The sequence below is a fragment of the Zootermopsis nevadensis genome, unplaced genomic scaffold (genome assembly GCF_977971745.1).
Source record: "Zootermopsis nevadensis isolate Lab colony 2312 unplaced genomic scaffold, Znev_1.0 Znev_ptg000013l, whole genome shotgun sequence".
Classification (NCBI taxonomy): Eukaryota; Metazoa; Arthropoda; class Insecta; order Blattodea; family Termopsidae; genus Zootermopsis; species Zootermopsis nevadensis.
This window is the reverse complement of record NW_028259145.1, coordinates 7017898-7040547: the sequence shown is the minus strand read 5'-3', so window position 1 is coordinate 7040547 and position 22650 is coordinate 7017898. Positions and strand designations below refer to the sequence as shown.

At 37.3% G+C, this 22650-nt stretch overlaps 1 protein-coding gene across 1 annotated transcript; it reads left to right on the top strand.

Annotated features, from left to right (window-relative positions):
• Window positions 1-30: 30 nt before the first annotated feature.
• Window positions 31-21655, top strand: LOC110838854 (sorting nexin-4). The gene is made up of 10 exons (XM_022082479.2): window positions 31-149; window positions 1869-1975; window positions 2799-3015; window positions 4637-4742; window positions 6617-6726; window positions 10569-10706; window positions 12538-12748; window positions 14841-14973; window positions 17744-17858; window positions 18807-21655. Exons 1-10 carry the CDS (start codon window positions 72-74, stop codon window positions 18855-18857), a joined length of 1266 nt encoding a protein of 421 aa, XP_021938171.1. The 5' UTR covers window positions 31-71; the 3' UTR covers window positions 18858-21655.
• The last annotated feature ends 995 nt before the right edge of the window (window positions 21656-22650 follow it).

Here is a 22650-nt window from a genome sequence, read left to right as displayed (position 1 = left end):
TTTTGTGAACTGACTGTACAACCTGTACCTAAATCTTTCCAATAGGTGGCAGCATTGCCGATTTATCAAATATGGAAGACAACTGTATTGGTGAAAGTTTGAAAGAGAAGGGAAATGCTAATACCGAAATACAAGAACATAAAAAAAAGGTTTGTGTAATTTTGGCATCATTTGCATGTTTTCAGTAGTTTTTTTTAGTGGTATGTTTTATGTGCGTTTCCTGTCGTATCACATTCATGTGACAACAATCGTAAGTTGCTCAATAATACATGAGTACATATTAGTTCATAATGTTACCAGAGATAGTGACGGAATAGAATAGAATAAAATGTATTTGTGTTCCATATGCCCTTCATAGTACAAGTCAAGGATGTGGAACAATGCTGAATACATGAACAATAATTAATGCCAATGAAAATATAAACACAGTTTTGAAGTTTGGTCAGATGACAATAAGATGTGGAATAAGTCATAATAATACAGTACTTTTATACATATTTCACATAAAATAAAGGATGTTCCAAATAAATCCACCCATTACATACAGGAGATAAAGACAAGAATATCCTAATGTCTGCTGTGACTTATTTGTAAACATTATAAATTCATCAACAGAGTAAAAGGTGTGTTTAATGAAGTATCTCTTTAATGCTACTTTAAACTGTGTCTTTTTATTTAAAAGACTTGTGAGACTTGATGCATAATATGCACTCTTCTGAAAATACGAGAGGTTAACAATTGGACTATGAAGTTGAGTCTTCTTGTTTTGACACTGTGTATAGTGGAAGTAGTTTTGAAAATATTCTTAGTTATTTACAATTAAATTAATTAATTGGAATATTTATTGACTTTGAAGAGCAGATCTTTTAAATAGACTTCTACATGAATTTCTAGGTTTGACATCAGCCATTAATCTAATATTTTTTACAAAATTAATATCTTTTTGCTGTTCGATTAATTAACTCCCCAGTATTATTCAGTACATCATTAGAGAGCGCAAATAGGCAAAGTAAACTGATTTGAGTGTGTTAGTATTGCTGGCATGAAAAATATATCTTATTTGGATAATATGCTGCACTTAACTTAGGTATTGTTCTTTTATATAGTCCTGAAACATTTTTATACAAGAGGATGACCACTTTCAGCATATTACAAGACATGATGCAGTTTCACAAGGACTGATTGGGTACATACATCATTTGGTCGCCATTCGTTCATAAGCAGTTATTCTGTTACTGAAATTCTGAGACTTCAATTAACGTTGTGGTCGAGTTGTGGTTATCACTCCTGCTTTGTATTTGAGATGTCCCGGGTTCAAATCTCAGCCTGGAGGCTGGCTATCCTGGCTGAGGTTTTTTGTGGGTTTCCTCAGTCCCTCCAGTTAAATGCCATGTTAGTACCTAAAAGTAGACCATGACTGCTTCCTTCCACATCCTTTACAATTTATTATTCACTATGGAACTGCTAGAGGATTGCTATATTATCAAACAGTAAAGTTTTATGAAAATATTGATTTTCCATCCTAGCTTCCACCTTTCTGAAGCTGTACTGAGACTTTTAGTAATTTTTTGAAGCCTGGCTTATAGGTATGTTTATTAAATTGTATTTATCTGACCATCTGATGCTGATAATTGTATTCCTGCAAGCCCATGCTCCCCTGCTACAACTGGCCAATGGGCTGGTGTTATGTTGCCATAGTGCTTATTCCCTTACCCTGTGTGCAGTTCCTCATCAACTGGCATGCTTGTGAAGGTTCAAGATCACAGCAGCAGACAGAATATCTCTACTATTACACTTGTATGTATTATTTCCAGACAACACTTTGTTGTGTAAACTAATTTTGATGCAGTTGTGATTTTATGTTGCAGGATTGCATTCTTGATCGTATGGAAATATGTGTGACAGAAGCAGAGAAGAGAGAAGCAGGAACCCTCAACATAAGGGATTTCTACACCGTTTACTTAATAGAAACAAAGTTAGTGAATATGAATTCAGTCCCTCAGTTTCTTAATCCATCAGTTTGTTTTATCCAATTTATTTGTCACACCTTATATAGTCTGAGCTACTGAAAAAGCATTGTTAAATAAGTAAATAAATAAGGATACGCCAAGAAGCACACAATCCCACAGTCAGTTTTAAACATCTTAAGTTTGTCTTATTTCTCTGGCGCTGAACTTGTGTTCATTATATTGTGTGTCAAGTCAGGTTGGTTGGCTGGCTTGTAGAAGGGGTTGCCCTTCTCTATGAAGTGGTTTCTGGTCAAGGAACCTTTCCCTTTTGTTATATTAGCTCCCTGATCAAGGCAAGTGTCAATTTTCAGAGATATATTGAACCACATGAGGTGAAGAGGATGAAAATGTTCAGATTAGAAGGGCCAGCTGTGGAAAAAATAACTTTTTTTGTTTTCAGTGTGAGTCTGCTAATAGAGTAATGGTTTGTCATGTGTTCACTTATGTCTGCCTGCCTCCTGTGTCTGTTATAGACTTGTTCTATGGCTGGCTTCAGAGTGTTTCCATACTTGTCACAGGAACTGTGTTCTGCTGAAGGATGTTGTGTACCTGTTAACATGTTTACATTTAATTTGTCTTTTTATTTTTATGTCTGTCAAGTCTTTTCTTGCTCTAAGCTTTATGTCAGCCCATATCAATCTGAGTTTCTTTTTAAGTGTACAAATCTCAGTATATGGAAGAATTTGTCTTGTTTCATTCTGTTTCTGTAAAGGGCCATAAGAACTGTTCTAGTATGGACAAGTAATCATTGAGCCTGTCGTTTGAATTGCGTGCTTATTTCATTCACAGAGTGATTGATCTGGATTGGAGTGGAATTGTGAACAAATTGAGTTCATTATGGAGACGTTACAGTGAATTTGAACTTCTCCGGACTTGCCTTGAGGTGACATATCCATATATTGTCTTACCTCCATTACCAGAGAAAAAAGTTCTGTATGCTTGGCAGAAAGCTGCTTCAGATACATTTGACCCTGATTTTGTTGACAGGCGTCGGGCAGGACTTGAGGTGAGAAGATACATTACAATTTCAGCATTTCATGTTTATTCATTTGATAAGGTTTTGATCTTTTTTGGAATACAGCTAACATTTTCTTTAATCTTTCAGGTAATTGAGCATAGCAATTGTGTTAGTGTCTCATAGTGTTCATGAATTGTTTTACTATATTGATGTGGTATGGAGTAGAATGCTTTCAGTGGAATAAGTTTTATTTAATAGATACTGAGTTAAATGGGTACTTACTATAATAAACAGGTCATCCAGGTTACAGTAGTATGTGTTTAAATTTATTCTGATATGGTAATTCCAAATCTGGATGCAAACATTTTGCATAATGTTACAGTTTTAAAGAAAACTGTAATGACCATTCTTCATACGTCTGTTTAGAGAGAAGCATTGTTTAGGGAATGTATGGGATTAGTGACCTTTAGTCCTTCCACCATAGTATGCATGTCTCTGCCATCAGGTTGTAGAGTTTTGTTTTTCAGAGATGGAAGTAGAGGGCTTTCATAAATGTATTTTTCATGACACATAATAGTATTTGATAAGTTATATTGCAATAGCAGTTGAATCAGTGAGTACAAAGGATAGCAGATTTAACAAATTATTTAGGCTAGACCAATGAGTTGATAGGATACCAACAGTAATGCATTAGTGTGTAATGCCATGCTATAATTTCTTTGATCGACTAAATATGTGAGTATTTAAAGAAGACTTCACAGTAACGAACCTTCTCGAAAAAATGTCTGTCAGACCCTGAAGTGATATTACACCTAACACTGTTTTAGTTAGATACCTCCGATGCCTTGGGTGTAATGTATGAAAATATTTTCAGAGGTTAGAGTACAGTAGGGCCCCGCTTTTCGGCGCTCCGCTTTATGGCGATCCGCTAATACGGCGCTCAACAGCTGATTCAGAGAAGTGTGTCCGGCGCCATTTTCTCGTCGCTGATTCAGTCTGTTTACAGCTTTTGTGCGCTCCACGTCTCTCTGTATTTCTGGCAATTTTTCAGTTATTACAAACTGTATATTTATATAATATTTTTGTGTTACTACAGTGTAATTACAATGGCGTCTAAGGGTAGTAGCGATAAAAAGAGGAGTCGTAAGCCTCTTATTTTAAATGCCAAGTTAGAGATGATTAAACTTCGTGAACAAGGCGTGTCTATGGCTTCCAAACCATCACCAAAATGAATAAGATTCGTTGAAGAGTCAGATGATGAAGATGCGCCATCTCCTTCATCCTTCCTACTATAAGCATATCAATTTTCAAATTTATATTCACCAATCACTATAAGCTGAGGACAATGTGTGTATCACTGATATTCATTTTAATTTCATATCGTTTTCTTAGGCCTAGCGCTATTATGCACTTACTATATGATAGTGTAACATCTTACTAGGCTTTGATATGCATTTGCAAGTGAAATAAGGCAAAGATCCGCTTTTCGGCGATTTTCGCTTTACGGCGGGGGTCTGGTCCCTAACCCGTCGTATAAGCAGTGCCCTACTGTAGTGTAAAAGGTGAAGTTCAAGTTTTTATCTCTATATTATTGTGATTTTTTTAAGCCTTAACCTTTTGAAGAGGTAATGATTTGTCACATAACAGTAGTTGATTTTGTGCTTTTCAGAATTTTCTGCTTCGTGTTGCATCACATCCCCTTATTTCGTTTGATCGACAGTTCATCGGGTTTTTGCAGCAAGACGAAAGCTGGAGGGAATGTATTAAAGATGCAGGTAAGCTTTGGCATTTTCTAAAATCTGAGAAGTGTAATTACATGTGTAGTTGGTGCTAAGCATAACAGATATCTATAATGACATTGGTGTAGAAGAGGAAGCGTTTCATATTTCTGAAAAAAAGATAAATCTGTAGTAAGAATACTATGTTATAGAATAACAAGATGAGTCTGTTTCACATGTAATTATACTACCTTCATAAATTAGGGCAAAAGGAGGGATGAGCCTAATACTTTTTAGTTTCCAAATAACTTCACCGAAATGATCATAGAGACACTCTTCTTCGCCTTTGCAGAATATTGCATGTGTTTACTTGCACTGTACATTATCCCAACCCTGATATTGGAGGCAGAGACAATCCACAAAGTAATGGATCCCGACTCCACACGTGGTTGGTCACCTGAGAAGACTTGACACTTGCATTAATAAAATGTGAGAGGTGATTTTATGTTTGATGTGCTGCAATGAAAGGTCAGCGTCATATCCCCAAAATGTATGGTGTTGTATTGAACTCAGTCTCGTAAAAATTAACTGAAGGAAGGCAAATAAAGTTAAATCTCACATTGTCACTACATGTATGATGTGACTTTAACAAACGTTTTGAGTCTTGTGAATTAGTGGCAAAACTTCCAAAATATATGCTTTTTGTAGATACAGGTAAACCCGATTTGTGCCGCTTCAATTTGCGCCAATTCAGAATAACGCCGCTTTTGAAACGTGCAAGTCAAAAAGTGAAAAAATATATTTTACTATTATTTATAACGTTTTGCAATGTTTCTCGTACTGATTCTTATACTAAATCGTAATTCTTACATCGCTGATTTTGAATAGAAATTATAAATACAGTCACCTCTGCACTCATTGCTAAGTAGTTGCGAGATAATCTCCTAAAAATCTGCCAACATTGTGCAACACTCATGTGAGCATTGGTCACTCTTCACGGTGAGTCATTTGTGCTCAGTTCGCTTCTTGTTGACACATTGAATGTGCTGAAAACTGTGTGCTAAACGTGTTTGTGTTGTTCGACAACTATTCTGCAGTAGCAACTGTTTTATATTTATAAATTGTAGAAGAGCCACCATGTCTGGTAAGAGAAGTGAATGTGTTGCTAAAAAGTTGCGTAGGTCTATTGCGTTAGAAGATAAGACGGACGTAATTCGTAGAATAGAAGGTGGTGATACCCGTCGTAATGTGTGCAGAAGTATGAAGTTGCCTCCTTCCACTGTGACCACCATAATGAAAAATTCATATAAAATAAAACAGTCAATGCAACAGGCTACGAGAGTAAGTGCAACGCAAGTGAGTTATAGCAGAAGTAAACTTTTAGAAAGAACGGAGAAATTACTGTTGCTATGGGTGAGTGACATGAATCAAAAAACATTCCCTTAACTGAAATTGCTGTCACGGATAAGGCGAAGTCAATTTTTGAGGAACTTAAGTCGTCAATGTTTGGGTGCCAGGAACACATGTCATTGACTTCCCATTGATTTACATTATAAAAAAAATAGTAACATGTATTTGGACAAGCAAGGGAATTATATTTCCCCATAGCGTGAAGGATGTGCCAACATAATCCTACAGCAAGATGTCATGTCTGCACATACCAGTGATGTGTTCAGTCATCAAATTCCCTGCTTCCAGTAAGCGGACGGGTAGAAGAGGACTAATTGCTTGATTTGTTTTGTTGTATTGTCACATTCATTATTAAATATTTCAATTTTAAATACTGGAAGTTGTTTGTGGATACCACTATATACAAGTAAATGATGTCTTTCTCAAGTTATCAGTATTGAATTGTGTTGTTCTAATCTTTTGCTAAAATGAAAATTAAATAATATTTAGAAGTGTTGGAGACTTGTTTCATGTTGTTACAGGCTGTTTGCAGCTGGCTGAATCCAAATTGAAAGCTTTGAGTGTGGCTGTAAGGTTGAAGAAACCTGACAAGAGGTTTGAAGCGATCAAAAACTATGGAAATGAGTTACAGGTACTGTTGATAATTGTAGAAGAAATGAGTGGAGTTACCTTTCTGTAGCACAGTATAAAATTCATGTCATCTAAATTAGATTAGAGTAGATTGAGAAGAGAGAGCATAAATGGCCCTTGCAGTTTGATTACTTATGATGTATTGTATATTTCTATTTCATTAACTCCACGTTCCCGAATTTATAACTTGTGTTGGGCAAGGCCGTGGTCTAGGCAACACAGAGTTTTCCTCCGGGGGCTTCCTCGGTTCCTCCGTGGCATCCCAACAATTACTCCATTCACACACAGAAGAAGGCAATGGCAAACCACTTCTGGATCATCTGCCAAGAACGTATATGAACAGGTCCCAGTCCGAGAAAAGGATGGAAGGATCCTGTTCATATGGACCTGTCGTCAGACAGAACACTAAAAAAAAATATATGTACATTGATTAGAGTAAAGTAGTACACTTATTGCAAGCTCTGACTTCTGTATATAGAATTCTGTACAGTTATTGAAAATCTGAGCCAGCAGAAGCGTCTAAAAGGGTGTGCGACCACTCTTGAAAGCAGGCATCACCCTACTGTTGGGAAAAATAAAAGTTTTGTGATCAGACTTAAGAAAGCTGCAAAATTTTAGTTTGCCATTGTCATTAACACTTAATGTGTTTTTGCTGTGCTGTGTAAAAACATATGGTAGGTCATGAAAGAGCAAAGCCTTCTGTTGCAGAAAGGTGTTTCCATTCTCTGGTGTTGATAATATTTGCATGCATATATGAGAAGTTAGTTTCTATCATGGAATGTGTATTGGTTTAAGGATTTGGAAGGGTTTTTTTCTCTTCAAAATACGCACCTAGAAAATATGTCTACTAGACCAATTGAGTAAGTCACATCCAAGAGCTGTCTAACCTGAAATAAAGAGTGTAACCCAAATGAACGCTCGATATGTATGTATTTCAGTGGCAATTTATAAACCTGAAACTGCTTGAGTTTTCTTCTCCATGGTGATCATGAGAGATATATGACCAAACTATTTGTATAACCTGTTATTGATTTGAAATGTGTATGCGTAATGTCATTAGTCACCTTAATGGTGCTTGGACTTCATCAGTAATGACCCAGATGAAGAGTGTCTTCCTTCAACTTCACTGTCTGTAGATTTTATACTTAGATTAGTTTTATCCTGTCCATCAATACTGTTAACCTTTAAGTTATAGGAATTTAAATTTACTTGTTTAACCTTACAGTTGGATTAAATGGACATTTAAATGCTTTAAAGTACAGATGATGGTGAATGGATTTTGCTGGCCCGGGGCTTTGGTTAATACAGTAATGAACCTTCAGGTTCCCTAAGCCATCTAGTTAGTTAAAGTACAGATGATTATAAAATCATGGTCTATTCATTGTAGTTTTAACCTACAATTTGGAATAGAATTTAGGATAATAAGGATGTATTCATTTTCCCCACAAAACCAAAGTTTGTAAATTATCATCTTGACAGCATAATTTATATACTGTTTCTGTTTTGGTTTCCTTTTATTTTCTATTCTTTAAAATACTGGGAAATAGATTAGTAAAGAGTGGCTGAAAACTGTAATGCACTGTACCAGATTATTCATTTTGCCATATAATAACTTGAGGTTGACTGATTGGATTTTCATACTTGGAATGGAGTTTGGCTTTACTTATTGACTTGCTGTCCACCAAGTTACTGAAATTTCATGGCAATTTATTAACCATTATGATACAGGGTGTTATGGTCATGTTAACTTCTTATTTAAACACATTAGAGTGCAGAGAGTATCATAAAGTGAATTAGTCTGTTCATTGGTGTTTTAATGCAGAATCTCTGAATGAAATGCAGGCTGTTAAGGATGAATCAACTTTCCTGCTTACCAGAGTCTTAAAATTGGGACCAGCACCATAATTCTCATTTCTCTCCTATTTTGTTCCCGTTTTTCTGTGTATTCTTTGACATGCTGGTAAATAGATGGAATTAAAGGGGTGGAACATTTTAACACACTGTACCATTGTTTCAGAATGACATAATCTTTGTTGTAATAAAATCAATTTCTCCCCCTCCAGCTGACACCTGTGTAACAAATTCAAAAGTGGTGAAGTACTGATAGTTAGTTCAGTATTACAAGCCCTTGTTTCTGTTTTTAAAATTTCTTTTTGTCAGTGCCTTGGCTTCTTATTGGCTGGGAATCAAAAGAAGTGACCTGAACCATGCAGACATACAGGCACATTTGTTCCATTACATGACAATTTGAAGGCAAACAAAGAGCACACATGTCAGAATTGCCTCTTGGGGAAAAATCATCCTATCTCCAGCGTTCATTTTTCTCTGCTACAAGGTGACAGTGGGATAAAATAATTATTTATGTAGCAGAAGATGAAAAGTCAATTCTGTGTTTTATCAGCTGGGAGACCAGACAAGCACATATGAAGAAAAAAGAGCCTCTAATATCAAGCCAAGTAACCACAGCTTGCCATTAGTGCTCTAGCAAGACATGCCTATCCTATTGAAATAACAAGAAAATGGAGGAGTGGATTTTATGAAAACATTGGCTATACGAACGGTTTTTTTAAGCATTATCATATATTTCTGTCTTGATTTGACATTTTGCTGGACAGCAGAGAAAGAACAGTGTCTTGGAGGGAGCTATTTTAAACATTCCAACATTCTTGCTGGTTTCAGGGGGATGTTAGTAACAGAACACACTCTTTAAAGAGGGTGGTTAAATTACAAAGGGATCTGTGACAATCTCAGAAGTCTATAGAAGAATTTTAGACACACAAGGTGTTGTTTCTGTAAATGTTCAATAATATCATGTAGCAGGACAATATAGTCCCATTTGGTCAACCACAAACACTGTTTCACAGTACACATCCCTTTCAGCATATTAAACTTAAAATTTCTAGATCAACATGTTCACATATTAGTCAGTTACTTTCGGTAACAAATTTGTTTGTTATTTTTCTTAGCTATTCACCTATAATCAAACATTTAATTTAAGCAGTAACCAATGTGTCATCATGTGTGGTGGTACAATATTACAGAAATATGAATGGATAACACAAAACATGTGAATGGGCCACAGGTTGAAATCCTGTGGACTGCATGATTTTATTCACTGAGCTGCATTTATGTGTTAAGAGTAAGGGACGCAAAATCAGAGTTCCAGTGTTGGTAATTTTATGTCTGTCTGATGGCAGTGGGCTATTCACCTAGTAGTCACTACAATTCAAGAAACTGTGACACTATCCATGTCTCAACAAGAGTCCCGAAGGTGAGGAAGTTCTTGATATGTGGGACTGTTTCTTCTTTGTTCACAAGCCAATTTCATTTTCATCCCAGTTTGATTTTGTTCTTTAAGTGACACTCATGTTACTGCATGTGTCAAGAATTCTGACTGCATCCCATTTCAAAGTTGACAGTTTCTTAATTCTGTTCTGTGAACATCCCTGAATAAAGCACTTTATACATATATTTAATGTAGTTGTAGGGGACAGTCTTCACCAGATGTTACTAGCATTATCAATCATGTGGAGATGCAGTGGGATGGACATGTAACACACATAAGGAGATAAATGCATATCAAATTATAGGCATAAAACCTGAAGGAAAGAGACCCTTTGGAGAGACATATTCATAAATTTGAGGGTGAAATTAATCTTAAATAAACAGATGATGTGTAGATTTAATTAATTTGGTTCATAATGGTGTCCAGTGAACACAGTAATGAACCTTTGGGTTCCATTTAAGGTTGTTGACTAGCTGCACAGCTATCACCTCTGAACGACAGAGTTCAGTAGGTGTATTACTTTTTGAAGTCATGCGATGTATTGTTGTTTTCTACAGACTAACCTCGGCAACCTGTTGCGTGTGCGGGCCAGGATGGTGGAACGACTGTATGGGATACACAAGCTCCATGCCAATTATGGCCATATCTTCAGTGAGTGGAGTGCGAAGGAAAGGGAAATGGGAGATGGATTGCAGGTATTTCATTGTCAATATTTTTTGTGCATTCCCGTCATAAAGTGCTTGAAATGAATGTATAATAGGAATGAATGAGGAAGGGATGGGCCATTAATGACCATGGAACCACAGCTGTCTGTGAGACATTGTCAGCAGCCATCTCTAAACTACTTGCAAAATTGAGTGACAGGATTAATTTCAACCTCGGTAGCACTCGCCTTAGAAGCACTGTGGAGGAGCTTAGTTTTCCATGGAAGAAGACGAGAAACAACAGGATGATTCTGATCAAAAAGTATGATGTAAGACATATGCAAGTCATTGTTCTCCATGCAGGAGGCACCCTGACTTTATTCCCAATGCAATAGTTACCTTCACTTATTATTATGATCAGATGCTTTTTTAAATTGCTCTTAAAGCTTAATTTGCTGGCTTGCACAGAATGTTGTTCTTTGTAGACACAAGTCTTTTCTTTCATCATCACTTAACCCTGCCATTTTCCCCAAGCCAGGCAGATGCAACTGAGTATGAGTATACAGTATGCACCTGTATCTGTGTAATACTTAATTCCCTTACTGTGATTAGCCTGGAGATTATACTCAAATTAAAGTGTGTTTGTTACTCAGAGTGTGCAGAAAACACTTGTGTTAAGGAAGAGTCCACTTCCTGTCAAGCAGCAGTAAACAGGAAGTGGATCTGCAATTCTTCTACCAGAATTCTTGGACTTTGTGCAGTTTATGTAAAATCAACAGAGCATTTGACATGGATTTCAGTTACATATTTCATGCCTACAGAGTCAGATGAGTAATGATAAATATAAAAAAATTTCCTTCCTGTGTCTGTTGATTTCAGAGTTATTGCACTCGAAGTTTTGTTTTCCTCAAACGTTCTAACATTCTGATTCACCAAAATGCTTATGCGTAACACGCCTTAATTTTTGGTTTGGGAAATGAAAAAATAAAATATTCATGCGTAACATGCTTCAGAGTAAATAAAATATAAGTAGTGAAAACAAATTTAAAGAAAAAATGATTATGTAGTATGATGTCTGAAGATTAAGCATGCATAGTTAGCATTCGTTGTTGCAGGCGGTGTTTTGTGATAAAATTGACCTGGATACGCTCATATTTTAAATCAGTCAGATAATTGTTGGTGGCTTTTCTTTGAGAGCAACAGAAAACACAAAATTCATAATTGGAAATCATTGTCACACTAAATTTGTCTGCAGACATCTTCTGGTTTGTTGGAGAAACAGTTTTAATACGTAACTTTCCACCAGGAATTATTGTAAGAGTTCAAGAAAGAGGGTGGATAACTGAGAAGGTTATCCTCCAGTGGTTTAAAGTGGTGTGGAAATGGGCCATGTTGGTTTTAGACAACTTTTGTGGACATATGACAGAAATGGTGGAAGCAAAAGTTATTGAGGATTCTGATCATCTTGTAATCCCCAGTGGGATGGCCAAGCAAGCTCCTAGGTAATCCAGCCAGTGGAATGTACATATGCCTTTGATTTTGAACTTTAGCAGTGGAAGTTAAAGCACTCATTAAGTGTCTTAATGTTTTTTAGGCTGATTAGTTTTCAGGAATACAAAATAAAGTCTGGGTTACTCCATACAGTAATTTAGATAATGTAACTACTTAGAAGTTTTAAAAGCATTAATCATGTTATAATTATGATTCACTCACTATAAACAATGTTTGCACATCTAAAATAAAGTTATTATAATATAATTTTTTTAATTAAATATATTTTATAATTCAGTGTGAATCAATAGCTATTCCACAAACTAACTTGATGGCAAGTTATAAAATTATTTTGAGGTTAAATTGAAAGAAGTGTTGTTCTCATTTGCAGAAAGCAGGGCACTACCTGGACTCAGTAGCTGCTGGTATTGACATCCCCCTAGAGGAAGAAGAACTGTTTGCAGATCAACTAAAGGAATATCTCTTTTACGCTGGAGCCCTCCAAGCAGTCTGCCGTCGGCAGGAAATGTTGCAGTTGCAACTAGAAAAAGCAGAGAGTCAAGTAGTGTCATGCGCCACTGAGAAAGATAATGTTCAGAAGGGTGAGTACTAGTTCATTGTTATCTGTTAATTCGTAAAGGTGCTTACTCTCGGGATTCGCTGAAGGTGCTTCTTGGAGAATGAGTTTCCTGGGAATCCCCTCTCAGTGCTTCAGAGTATTGTGAAATAGTTTAAGGATTGTTGGCATTTATGCATCAAAAACATATACTACTGACATGATAGTCAGGGCAGACTATAAATAGATTGGGCTTCATTTAGGCTGGAATACAAGGAAGTCAGACTTTGGTCAGGAATAAATAACATATTTGAAGATACATCTTGGGTTTGGGGCAAATGATCCTCAGGTTAGCTCAGGTAAGATTCTAAAATTTTGGCCTATGCAGGCATCTAAAGCAAAGAACACTTTATGGGCGTATTCTGTCTGATTGTCTGTCTCACTAATATGCTTCAGCTGAAGAATCTTGCTGCTATCTATCAGTTGCCTAATAAACCATTTGTGCTGCCATGTGAAGTATTTGATGATGCTTATTAAATGACATTGAATAATTATTAAATGATCATTATTTGTTGTTTATTATTATCGCATGGCTAGCTGTGACAACACTCCAGGCAGCTGGCTGTATATCATGCCACTACTGGGGGGGTTGTTTGCATGCCGACACCGGTAAATTTTGTGACTCTGACGTCCAAAGTAGAAACCCGTTTGCTGGCATTGTTTATTCTGGAAAGTTTTGGAACACACTACATAAATTAACTCTTCTGTGGCCATTTTTATGACTGTGTAAGCTGAGTGAGTGAGTTGTGCTGATTGCTGGTAAACAGACGTCTAGAACTAGTCAAGCGTAAACTTGGATACATGAGTGGTTTAACTGAATACAAGCCCAGAAACTGAGTATCTATAATCAAAACTGTGATATGTGAAATTATAGGGCATTAATCAAGGAAGTATTGTGAACCTAATAGTGTTTGGAATCAATCCATCTTTCAGTTCAAAGAACCCACAAGAGTGAACAACCAGAGGAAATAAAAAATTACGATGAGAAAAATGAGTGGTGGCCAGGACAAAATATTAAGCAGCCTATGTACTGCGAGCTGTGCACAAGAAAAATGAATTAATTAAACAAGTGCTAAGCTGAATTGGAAGAGAAAGTGACAGAGATGCTAGACAAACAGTTCTGTGGATGCAGTGGAACCACCTGATTGACTGCATCATTAGCCAACTCCAAGCAGCGTAGCATTGTTAGGCCACTCTCTGCAGCTTGACTACCTGGCTTACTAGTAGCCAGCTAGTTGAGGAATAAGCACGATTCTAACGATGCACTTTATCTACGCAGTTCTTCTGTGTTCCACTGTATGGAGCACCACCGAACCATCAAAGTAAAACATTTATTTTTTGCTTTTCAAAATGTCTAACAGGGACACTTGGTAAATGTGAATGCTTTACCCCTTATAAATTATTACTATTTGATGGTGATAATAGTTGTTGTTATTGTAGATGATAATGATGATTGTTATTTGATGATTATAATTATAGTAACTGTTAAATTATGATAATGATTATTGAATGATAAGATTGTTGGTTATTATGTGTTCTTTATACTTAGTGAAATTGAAAAAGACCACCTTATGGGCTTATCCATGTCTGTGTGTCTACCACATCTTTGAGTTTGTCCCCACCAAGGAAGCCCGTTAGGAACTAGGCAACCTCCAGGGCTTTCCAGAGTATCTGATCATGCTATCATCTATCAGTGGCCATGTAAACTGTTTGTCAGTCACTGACTATAAAATATTTGTGCTGCCGTAGGATTTGAGGTTTTCACGACAGTGAGTCTGAAGATGGCTGTCTTCTGGATTGTTATGCCGTGTAGTCTGGTAGAAATTTACCGATATTACAGAGGTCCTTGCTGCCTCCATCATCAGGGCGATGATTAAGCCGCACGAGTGGAAACGCTAGAGTTACAGGAAACTGACAGTTAAGGAAGAGCCTAACCCCGGCCAGTGAGGTCTGGTATCAGAATCAGGCGAGGGAGTGGTCCGCGTTATCACTGACACTGAGATGATTTATGGGAAACCAGTTCAAAATCTTTTTGGCATCTTGTGTTTATGCATGTGATCTCTTTATACATTCCACAGGAAAGTTTGGACTGATGTCACGTCTCTTTGGGAGTGTGGATACAGAAGAGGTACGTGAACTAAAGGTGAATCTCATTGACCAGAGAATTCAGGAGGGCAAGAACAGCATCCTCAATGCTCAAGAGGAACTCAAGTACGTTTAGTTTTTAGCCTACTTTGTTTTACTTCACCCTTTGATAACAAAGGACATTTGAAAGGAACCATGCCATGCAGCTGTCAGGTATTTAAATATTTGGTCTTCCATAAATGCAGGTCTACTTTAGTAAGACTGTTGTAAAATCAAACAAGTAAAGAATTTTACAGTCCAATGTGGCTCTCTGGGTTTGGGATCTCGCATCTTGTAAGGATGTGGTGGATGAGGGAACAAAAAGGTCTAGCCCACCCACAACTCTCACTCTTACAAACCGAATTGAAACCCAGGGTTGTCCCAGGGGAACTTAATTTACAAAGAATTGGCAATTACAGTTGTCACAGAACCCATTGTTTGTATATACTTAACTAACAAAATAAGTAAACAGCAAGAGTCTCTGGCACATGGTAGGCTTCTTTGGTAGAACCATGAATACTAAAAATTGGTGGTGTTTGTCATTGGCCACAGTTACAAAATATTCTTATCTAGCCAGCAGTAATCTACAATACGAGGTGCGATCGGAAAGTTTCTAGACTGCGCCTATAAAAACCCGTGCGATGATCATTCCTCGTGCTAAACGTTTGCCATGTTTTGCAAGTTTTCTGATTATCGCAGATTAAATTGAGTGGTTTGCTTCACCCAGAATTGCTGTCTTCTTTGACAATAGCACTGTTTGGTTTTGTGGAACCATACACTTCTTGAGGCGTGAATTTTATGTTAGGAATGTAAAATTTTATTCATGTACATCTAGTTGGTTGAACATACGAGGTGCGATCGAAAGGTTTCTAGACTGTGCGTATAAAAACCCGTACACTTATCTCAGGTATTAAATTCATCCATCACCCTCGAAGTAGTTCCCCTGGGAGTGAACACAACGATCCCAGCGCCGCTGCCAAGCCTGGAAGCATCCCTAGAAATCTTTCTTTGTCAGCCTGTCAAGCACCATCTGCGATTCTGCCTGAATCTCTTCTATCGTCTCAAATCTCCTTCCCTTTAGCTGAATTTTCATCTTTGGGAAGAGGAAGAAGTCACACGGAGCTTAGAAAGGAAGTTGGGGTCGGTTCTTTCAAGATCTTTGAGCTCCTGACAAACGAGAAGTCGATTCTGCTTCTGGTCCTCAGACAGGATGCGTCACATGTGGAGTTCTTCCTTTAGAATCAGCTGACAGGTCCCATAGCCTATCCCAACAATGTCGCACAAGTCGTTGATGGTACGACGTCGATCTTCGTGAATGGCCTGCCGAATCTTCATAACATTTTCGGGCGTTGTGCTCGAAGATGGTCGTCCAGAACGCTCGTCATCATCGACAGAGGTTCGGCCATTTTTAAAACGTGAATGCCACACCAAAGTTTGTGCACGACCCATTGCGGACTCCCCAAATGCTTGCTTTAGCATTTCATAGGTTTCCGTAGCCGTTTTGGCGAGTCTTTGGCAAAATTTGATGCACACGCCATTCCGAAATTGCAGGAGGTTCGGTGTAATGCACTACCAAAACGCCCGTAACTAAGAAACAAATGCTAATTCGATGATGCCGGCTGGCACACTGACTCACTATGAATGTAGGCCGCACCCCCTATCGGCAGAAGCTCGTACTACATTCGGTTCGCCTGCTATTGACACAGTCTTGAAACTTTCCGATCGCACCTCGTAATACAGTGATACCTAATACAAAATTAGATATTCTGAAGAATATTAGGGAACAGCATGTCAGGTCTGTTTAAAACAAGACTGGAAGGGTATAATTTGTACCAGAATACACTGTGCATCTTTACAAATTCTGAATTATTACTAAAAGATTGCATCTCTTATCATAATTAAACAACTTTTTCCATCAATACAAATAATGTGATCTTAATGTATTCTGTAATTAAACATCAGTATCAATACAGCATAAGGTGTGTTAGTTCTGTGGTAATGTACTGCACTCACACGCGTGGAGAGAGATTAAATCTTGTTTTTTTCCCTGCATGTGTGCAGCCACAATGTTTTTTTATTTTACATTGTACAAAGAGTTACTACACCAAAATTTTGTATTTTACAAAAATCTGTAGCCATATATTATTGTATGGCCATATTGCAAGTGGCACTAGTGTTGACCCTACCTCTCAAGTTTGTTAGTCCACCATGTTGGTATTACTTTTAGGGCCATTACCATTTGCATAATATCTATACCAAATATCATTCAAATCTGTCCAGCAGTTCTCAAGTTGAATCATGCAGATATACATACATGACCAGCCCTGTTTGCATTGATTTTATTCACACAGTTCAAAGAATGTGTAACAACCAAGGCACTGGAGGCAAGCCCAAAACAGAGTCAAAGCCTAAAAGAGTCAAATTTAAAATCCCCAAGAAAATGGAATTTAGTCAAACAGGACTCACCTTTTAGGCCATCCTAGGCCCAACTAAACTGGGTGCTTGCTAGTAGAGCCTTTGATGTTTCCAGCCAGGAGTAGCTAACTTATCGTTTGTGCAGTTCCAGTCTTTTGTCAAGTGAGGAGGGGTAGATAGGAGAAGTTATTCAAGATTTCCCCAATTTGTCTCCATTAGATCAAAATGTATTCAGACTTTAAAGAGTGTCTGCTGTTAGGGGAGTGTGAAGTTTAAATTTTCTCTTCCATGAGCAGTAGTTTGCATTTAAATCCTCCGCATCACTGAAGTATTCATTTTTCTACAGAATGCTGTTGAACATTTCATTGTACCAGGGAAACTTCAAAGTACTGACTTGTTCAATTTAGTATAGTGTTTTATGATTGTCTTCCTTTTCTTCCAGTGAATTTTCGAGGGAAGCTTTAATTGATATTGAAAGATTCCAGCAACAGAAGGTTCTGGATCTTCGTGAAACATTGGCAGGCTATGTGGTTCTCCAGATCAAAATGTGTCGGAAGGTATGGCAGTCCATCTCCTTATTACTCTATTGGTATGAGTTATGAATCACTGTAATACTCTTTGCGGTATTTCCAAACTTTTGCTGCGTTTTACTTTTAGACTGGGAATTCTTCAGAGATGAGTGATGGATGATCTTAATAGGTATATAGAGTAGTTTGATATGATTGCAAAACAATTTCATTTGATGTGGTACTATTATATTCATTGTGCGGTAGCAGTGATGCAGTTGGGCCACCAGCTGACTTATTCCAACATAGACGTTCTTCATATTTACTTTTACAATTCTCACTTCTGCCAGAATTTGGTTTGATTATATTATGAGTTGATCAGGCAGTGTGAATTAATGGCATGCAGTCTGCTGTCATCCTGAAATATTTACCATTCATGTTTGGTTTGTTGGATGCCTGTACAGTTGTTGTTCTTTTCTTTCAGCAAAAATCTTTTATTATGTATGCAGCAGCTGGTAGCGTTCTTATGCTGTTATCAGTTAGCTAGTTTGATTCCTGGCAGAGGCAGGAATTTTTTCGTTGTTGCTGTGTTGAGATCTGGGCCCACCCGTCTTGGTGTCTGGCAGGTGTTACGGCTCTTTCCTATGGGACATAAAGCTTTAATGCTGATAAGCAAGGCGAAAGCCATCCTTTCTCTTTTGTTCCCATTTTCTCAGTGGCATGTCAGTTATTATTGTTGTTGTTTGTGCATACATAAATTGTCTTTGTTTAAATTTCCTAGATGATACTGAAATGGCTGTACTTGTAATTTTTTTTATGAAACCAGTTGACTGCCAGAATATTACTGAGGTACTCAAATGTTACGGAAATATTGCCATTATAGAACCCCTTTTTGCCATCCTCTTCCGTATTTTAAAATTATGACCATTATTCTTTAACCCAGAAAGTGTTCACACTGTTTGTCTGCCTGTCGTAACCAGCGTGTGTAACATTTTGCAGGGTCTGCAGACTTGGACACACATTCGAGACTGTCTGGAGGCCATACCATAAAGAGTAAGTGGAGTGCAAGTTTCCATGATTTTTAGGGATGCCACCTGATGTCATATTTAACATTCATTATTTCACTAAGATATTTGATATCACTGCCTTATTATTCTAGCGTTATATTCATGTATTCGTATGTTAAAGAAGGAAAAGAAATTATGTTAAATGTAATTGAAACTCACAAAAAATGTTTTGTAGCCATCAGTTGGACAGGTTTGTAGCTGATATCAGGTTAGTTGATACTGTTTTGATGATGTGTCACCATGAATGGCATCCCTATGGACAGAAACATCACCGTGTATCTTCGTTATCATTAAATCTTTACCTCAATGACAGAAACGACAGTGCAGTGCACTGGTCATCTTGTGTGGTACTGATAAGATGATCGTGTGTACCTCACATGTGTTTCATTGCTTTTGTTTGTGTTATTATCTGGTCAAACTTAATCGAACTCCATTACCGCTTGTTGCAAAAATTGCATAGACTATCTGCTTGGATTCCTGTGAAATTTGTTATACTGTTTTTCAAGTTAGACTTTTTGCAGTGTGCTGGTGTACTTAAAAGAGAAACCACGCGTAATGAGTCCTTCACACGCTGTGCAACTGTTCACTTTTCTCTCGAATAATTGAATGTGCCCATCGAAATACTGATCCAGATTTTAGCGATCGGCTGTATCGTACTCGCCTTGGCGCTAACGTACATTTGTATGAGTGAGGATTGCTATGTATCAAATATTTTCCAATCATTACAGTTGGGGCATGTTTTGATGATGGTCACTGAAGAGAAATTAATCAATTTCATATTTGATTGGTAATGAGTGAGAGTTTTCAAACCATGATCATTAGCAATCAGACCCAAATTAAAGTGTGATGATAATTTGTGATATTTGTGCTACAAAGTGTGATGTCTCTGCTCTCAGATTATTACAAAGTGGAGGTAAGTGTTTAGGTATAGCAGGCGTAGCGAAAAGTTGGCTGTTGTCCATTCCTGTCATTTTGAGAACTGACTTTGCTGTGTCTTTCCACGTGCTGTGTAGAGGATCTTGGTATTCCAGTAAGATGATACGACACTGGAATTAAAACCGCTGATTGCCCTTGTTTGAATGTTTGCATTACGATATTTTCGTTGCTGAGCTGTGTTTGTTCTCGGAAGAGGTTGATTCTGTTTTTGCTGTATTCGAGGATTTGGAAGCTCTGCTTTTTTGGAACATTTCATGCTGTTTAATTGTGTTAGTTTATTTGGGATTTGTGAGAGAAATTATAAATTGCGACTGCTTGTAGAGCCGCTGTACGTAGTGTAACGTTGCATTTAGGTAATCAGCACAGTTGTGTAATTTGTACTGCTAGTTATTTTGATAAATAATTTTTATTACTAAATATACTCTTTCTCATTTTGGTAAACATACTGGTATGTGAAAATAGAAATGTGAATAATTAATTTTTGTCAAATTTTAGTCATCTTAATCAGGTTATCAGGATATTTATTGCCAGATTAACATTTCAGATGAGCTTGGCTGTGAAAGATGCACATTATTCGCACAGGTGAGCAAGTCTGTTTGAAAATAGGTATTTTTGTGAATTAAAATGTAGAATTGTTGATGCACATTTTGTCAGAGGAGTTCAAAACTGAAGATTCTGCATAAATTAACTGAACTTCATATTGTGGGCAAACTGACAGTTTGTTAAATATCTGCAAAATACCTCAAAATTCATGCTTGCCCTGATGTTGCCTGACAGTTTTCCTTTTTACTTGCCTGTTGAGTGCTAAATATATGGTAATTAAGTAAGATTCAGGGTCATTATGCCAGAGAGTCTAGTGGACTTTTACCAATGTTTCAGAGGCACTTCTGCCTCCATTGTCAGGGCAGTGAGTAAGATTACTTGTTGCCCTGATGATGGAGGCAGTAAGTATCTCTGAAACAGTAAGCTTCTACCAGGCTGCATGGTGTGAGTGCCCAGAAGACAGCATCTTTGTATTCTTCCACGAGAACTGGAAATTTCATTTAGTCACTAGGTCGACTAAACAGTCGGATAATAAGAAGAAAGCAGCAGAGGACGAAGGTTACCATCTTCATAGCAGTGAGGACTTCATATTTTGTGTAAAGGAACGTGTTAGGCCTAATCTTTGCAAGTGATTTTGGTAAGTAATTTATATATTTTGCAGCTAGAACTTGCTACTTCTGTTTTGACCTTGATGAATGGCCCATTTTAAGGTGGAGCTTATCTGCATATTACTGTTCATTTTTCATTGGTCATAGAGTTTTGGCTGTTTTAGTAATTTAAATTCACATAATGAAGTTACTTCTAGCAATATTAAACAATTCTGGGAGACCTAGAATCTTCAGTTTTGCGTGTCCTGTACGCACATGTTTCTCTTCCATTTATAAATCTTTATATTTTGTCTGTTGATTAGCCTGCGATATTTGTATAAACTGTGTGCCCACTGTTGGACATTATTAGCATCTGGTAAATAATTTTCATAGGTTTGGTATACAAATATTTTTAATTAAATCTGAGATGTACAGTCGTGTTTTTGAATGATGTGAATGTTTAATTTATGTAAATAGTGATTATATATTTATTTGTGGACCAATAGAAGATACAAACATGTATTTAAGATGTTTATGTATTTGGATATATTAAAAAGTTTCATCAGTAAGATGGAACATGTGATGTTTGGTTGTGAATCTCATTACTGTGTCACATTTGATGCTGTTGTAATGTTGACAGACGTTTGTTCCAGCTAAATGTCATTGCACTTCACTTTTAATTTATATTTATGTAAATAAATTATTTTCACATACAGACAGATATTCATACTGTGCTTGAACCCTGTCCACGAATATCGCTATTGAAGCAGGGCTGGTGGCAAAGTAATTGTTTTGTTTGGATTGCATGTTCTTTAATTAATGCAGTTCTGTGTCAGGTGGGATTGCAGAATACTGTAGGTAATGGCTTGGGGGTAAAATAAAAGACCCGTGGAGTTACGTTTATAAACTTAATACTTTCTGTACACTCTGTATGTCCAGTGAAGGTATTGTAACGTGGGGCAGCATTGCTACCCTGATTGTCAACCCTGATTTATTCGCTTGCTGGTTGGATTGTTAGGGATCATGAAATCAACCTTTAAGTCACGGGTATAGCTCTTGAAATCCTCCTTCTGATTGTAGTTCATTTCACTGTCATCTTGAGGTCTGCAGATTTCATAAATGGCATCCACAACATTTTGTGGTGATGGAAAACCTTTATGTGTCACATCAATGTTCACAGATGGCTTCCAGCCCAAAGTGGCACTTTGGAACACTCCATACCACATTTCTAGTCCATCACCGAGTTTCAAAATTCTACCTCTTGGAAGAGTTAAGAATGAGCGTCCAACTTGCACAAACCCATTTCAAAGATGTTGCATTGCGCAGCACAACATCCACAGCCTGAATAGCTTTCTGTGGGATTTCCAGTGTACTTTCACTGCTCATATATGTAGAGAGGGATCCCAAATTAACTTGAGATGTGTATTTGATAGTAATCTCACACTGTTTAACCCTAACAGATTCTTGATCATACACCATGAAACTATCAGTTTTCTCTGGCAGCCCTCGAGTACTGTACAAGTTTTTCCTCCCATCAAAAGCTGGATATCGATCAGGAAAGTTTCTCCGCCCGAATTCTTCCATTGCACGTCTCAAAAGTCTTTTTGGAAATGGTGAAGGTTTAAATTCCACATCATAATGAATTGCAATTTTGTTCCGAAGCGTTGACAAGTCCAATGATAAATAGTTGGTTTCTACTACAGTTTTTCT

Coding starts and splice junctions, on each gene's coding strand:
- LOC110838854 (XM_022082479.2), top strand. CDS start 72: ATGGAAGACAACTGTATTGGTGAAAGTTTGAAAGAGAAGGGAAATGCT. Junction 1,976..2,798: donor GTTTACTTAATAGAAACAAA/GTTAGTGAATAT, acceptor TTTCATTCACAG/AGTGATTGATCTGGATTGGA. Junction 3,016..4,636: donor GGCGTCGGGCAGGACTTGAG/GTGAGAAGATAC, acceptor TGTGCTTTTCAG/AATTTTCTGCTTCGTGTTGC.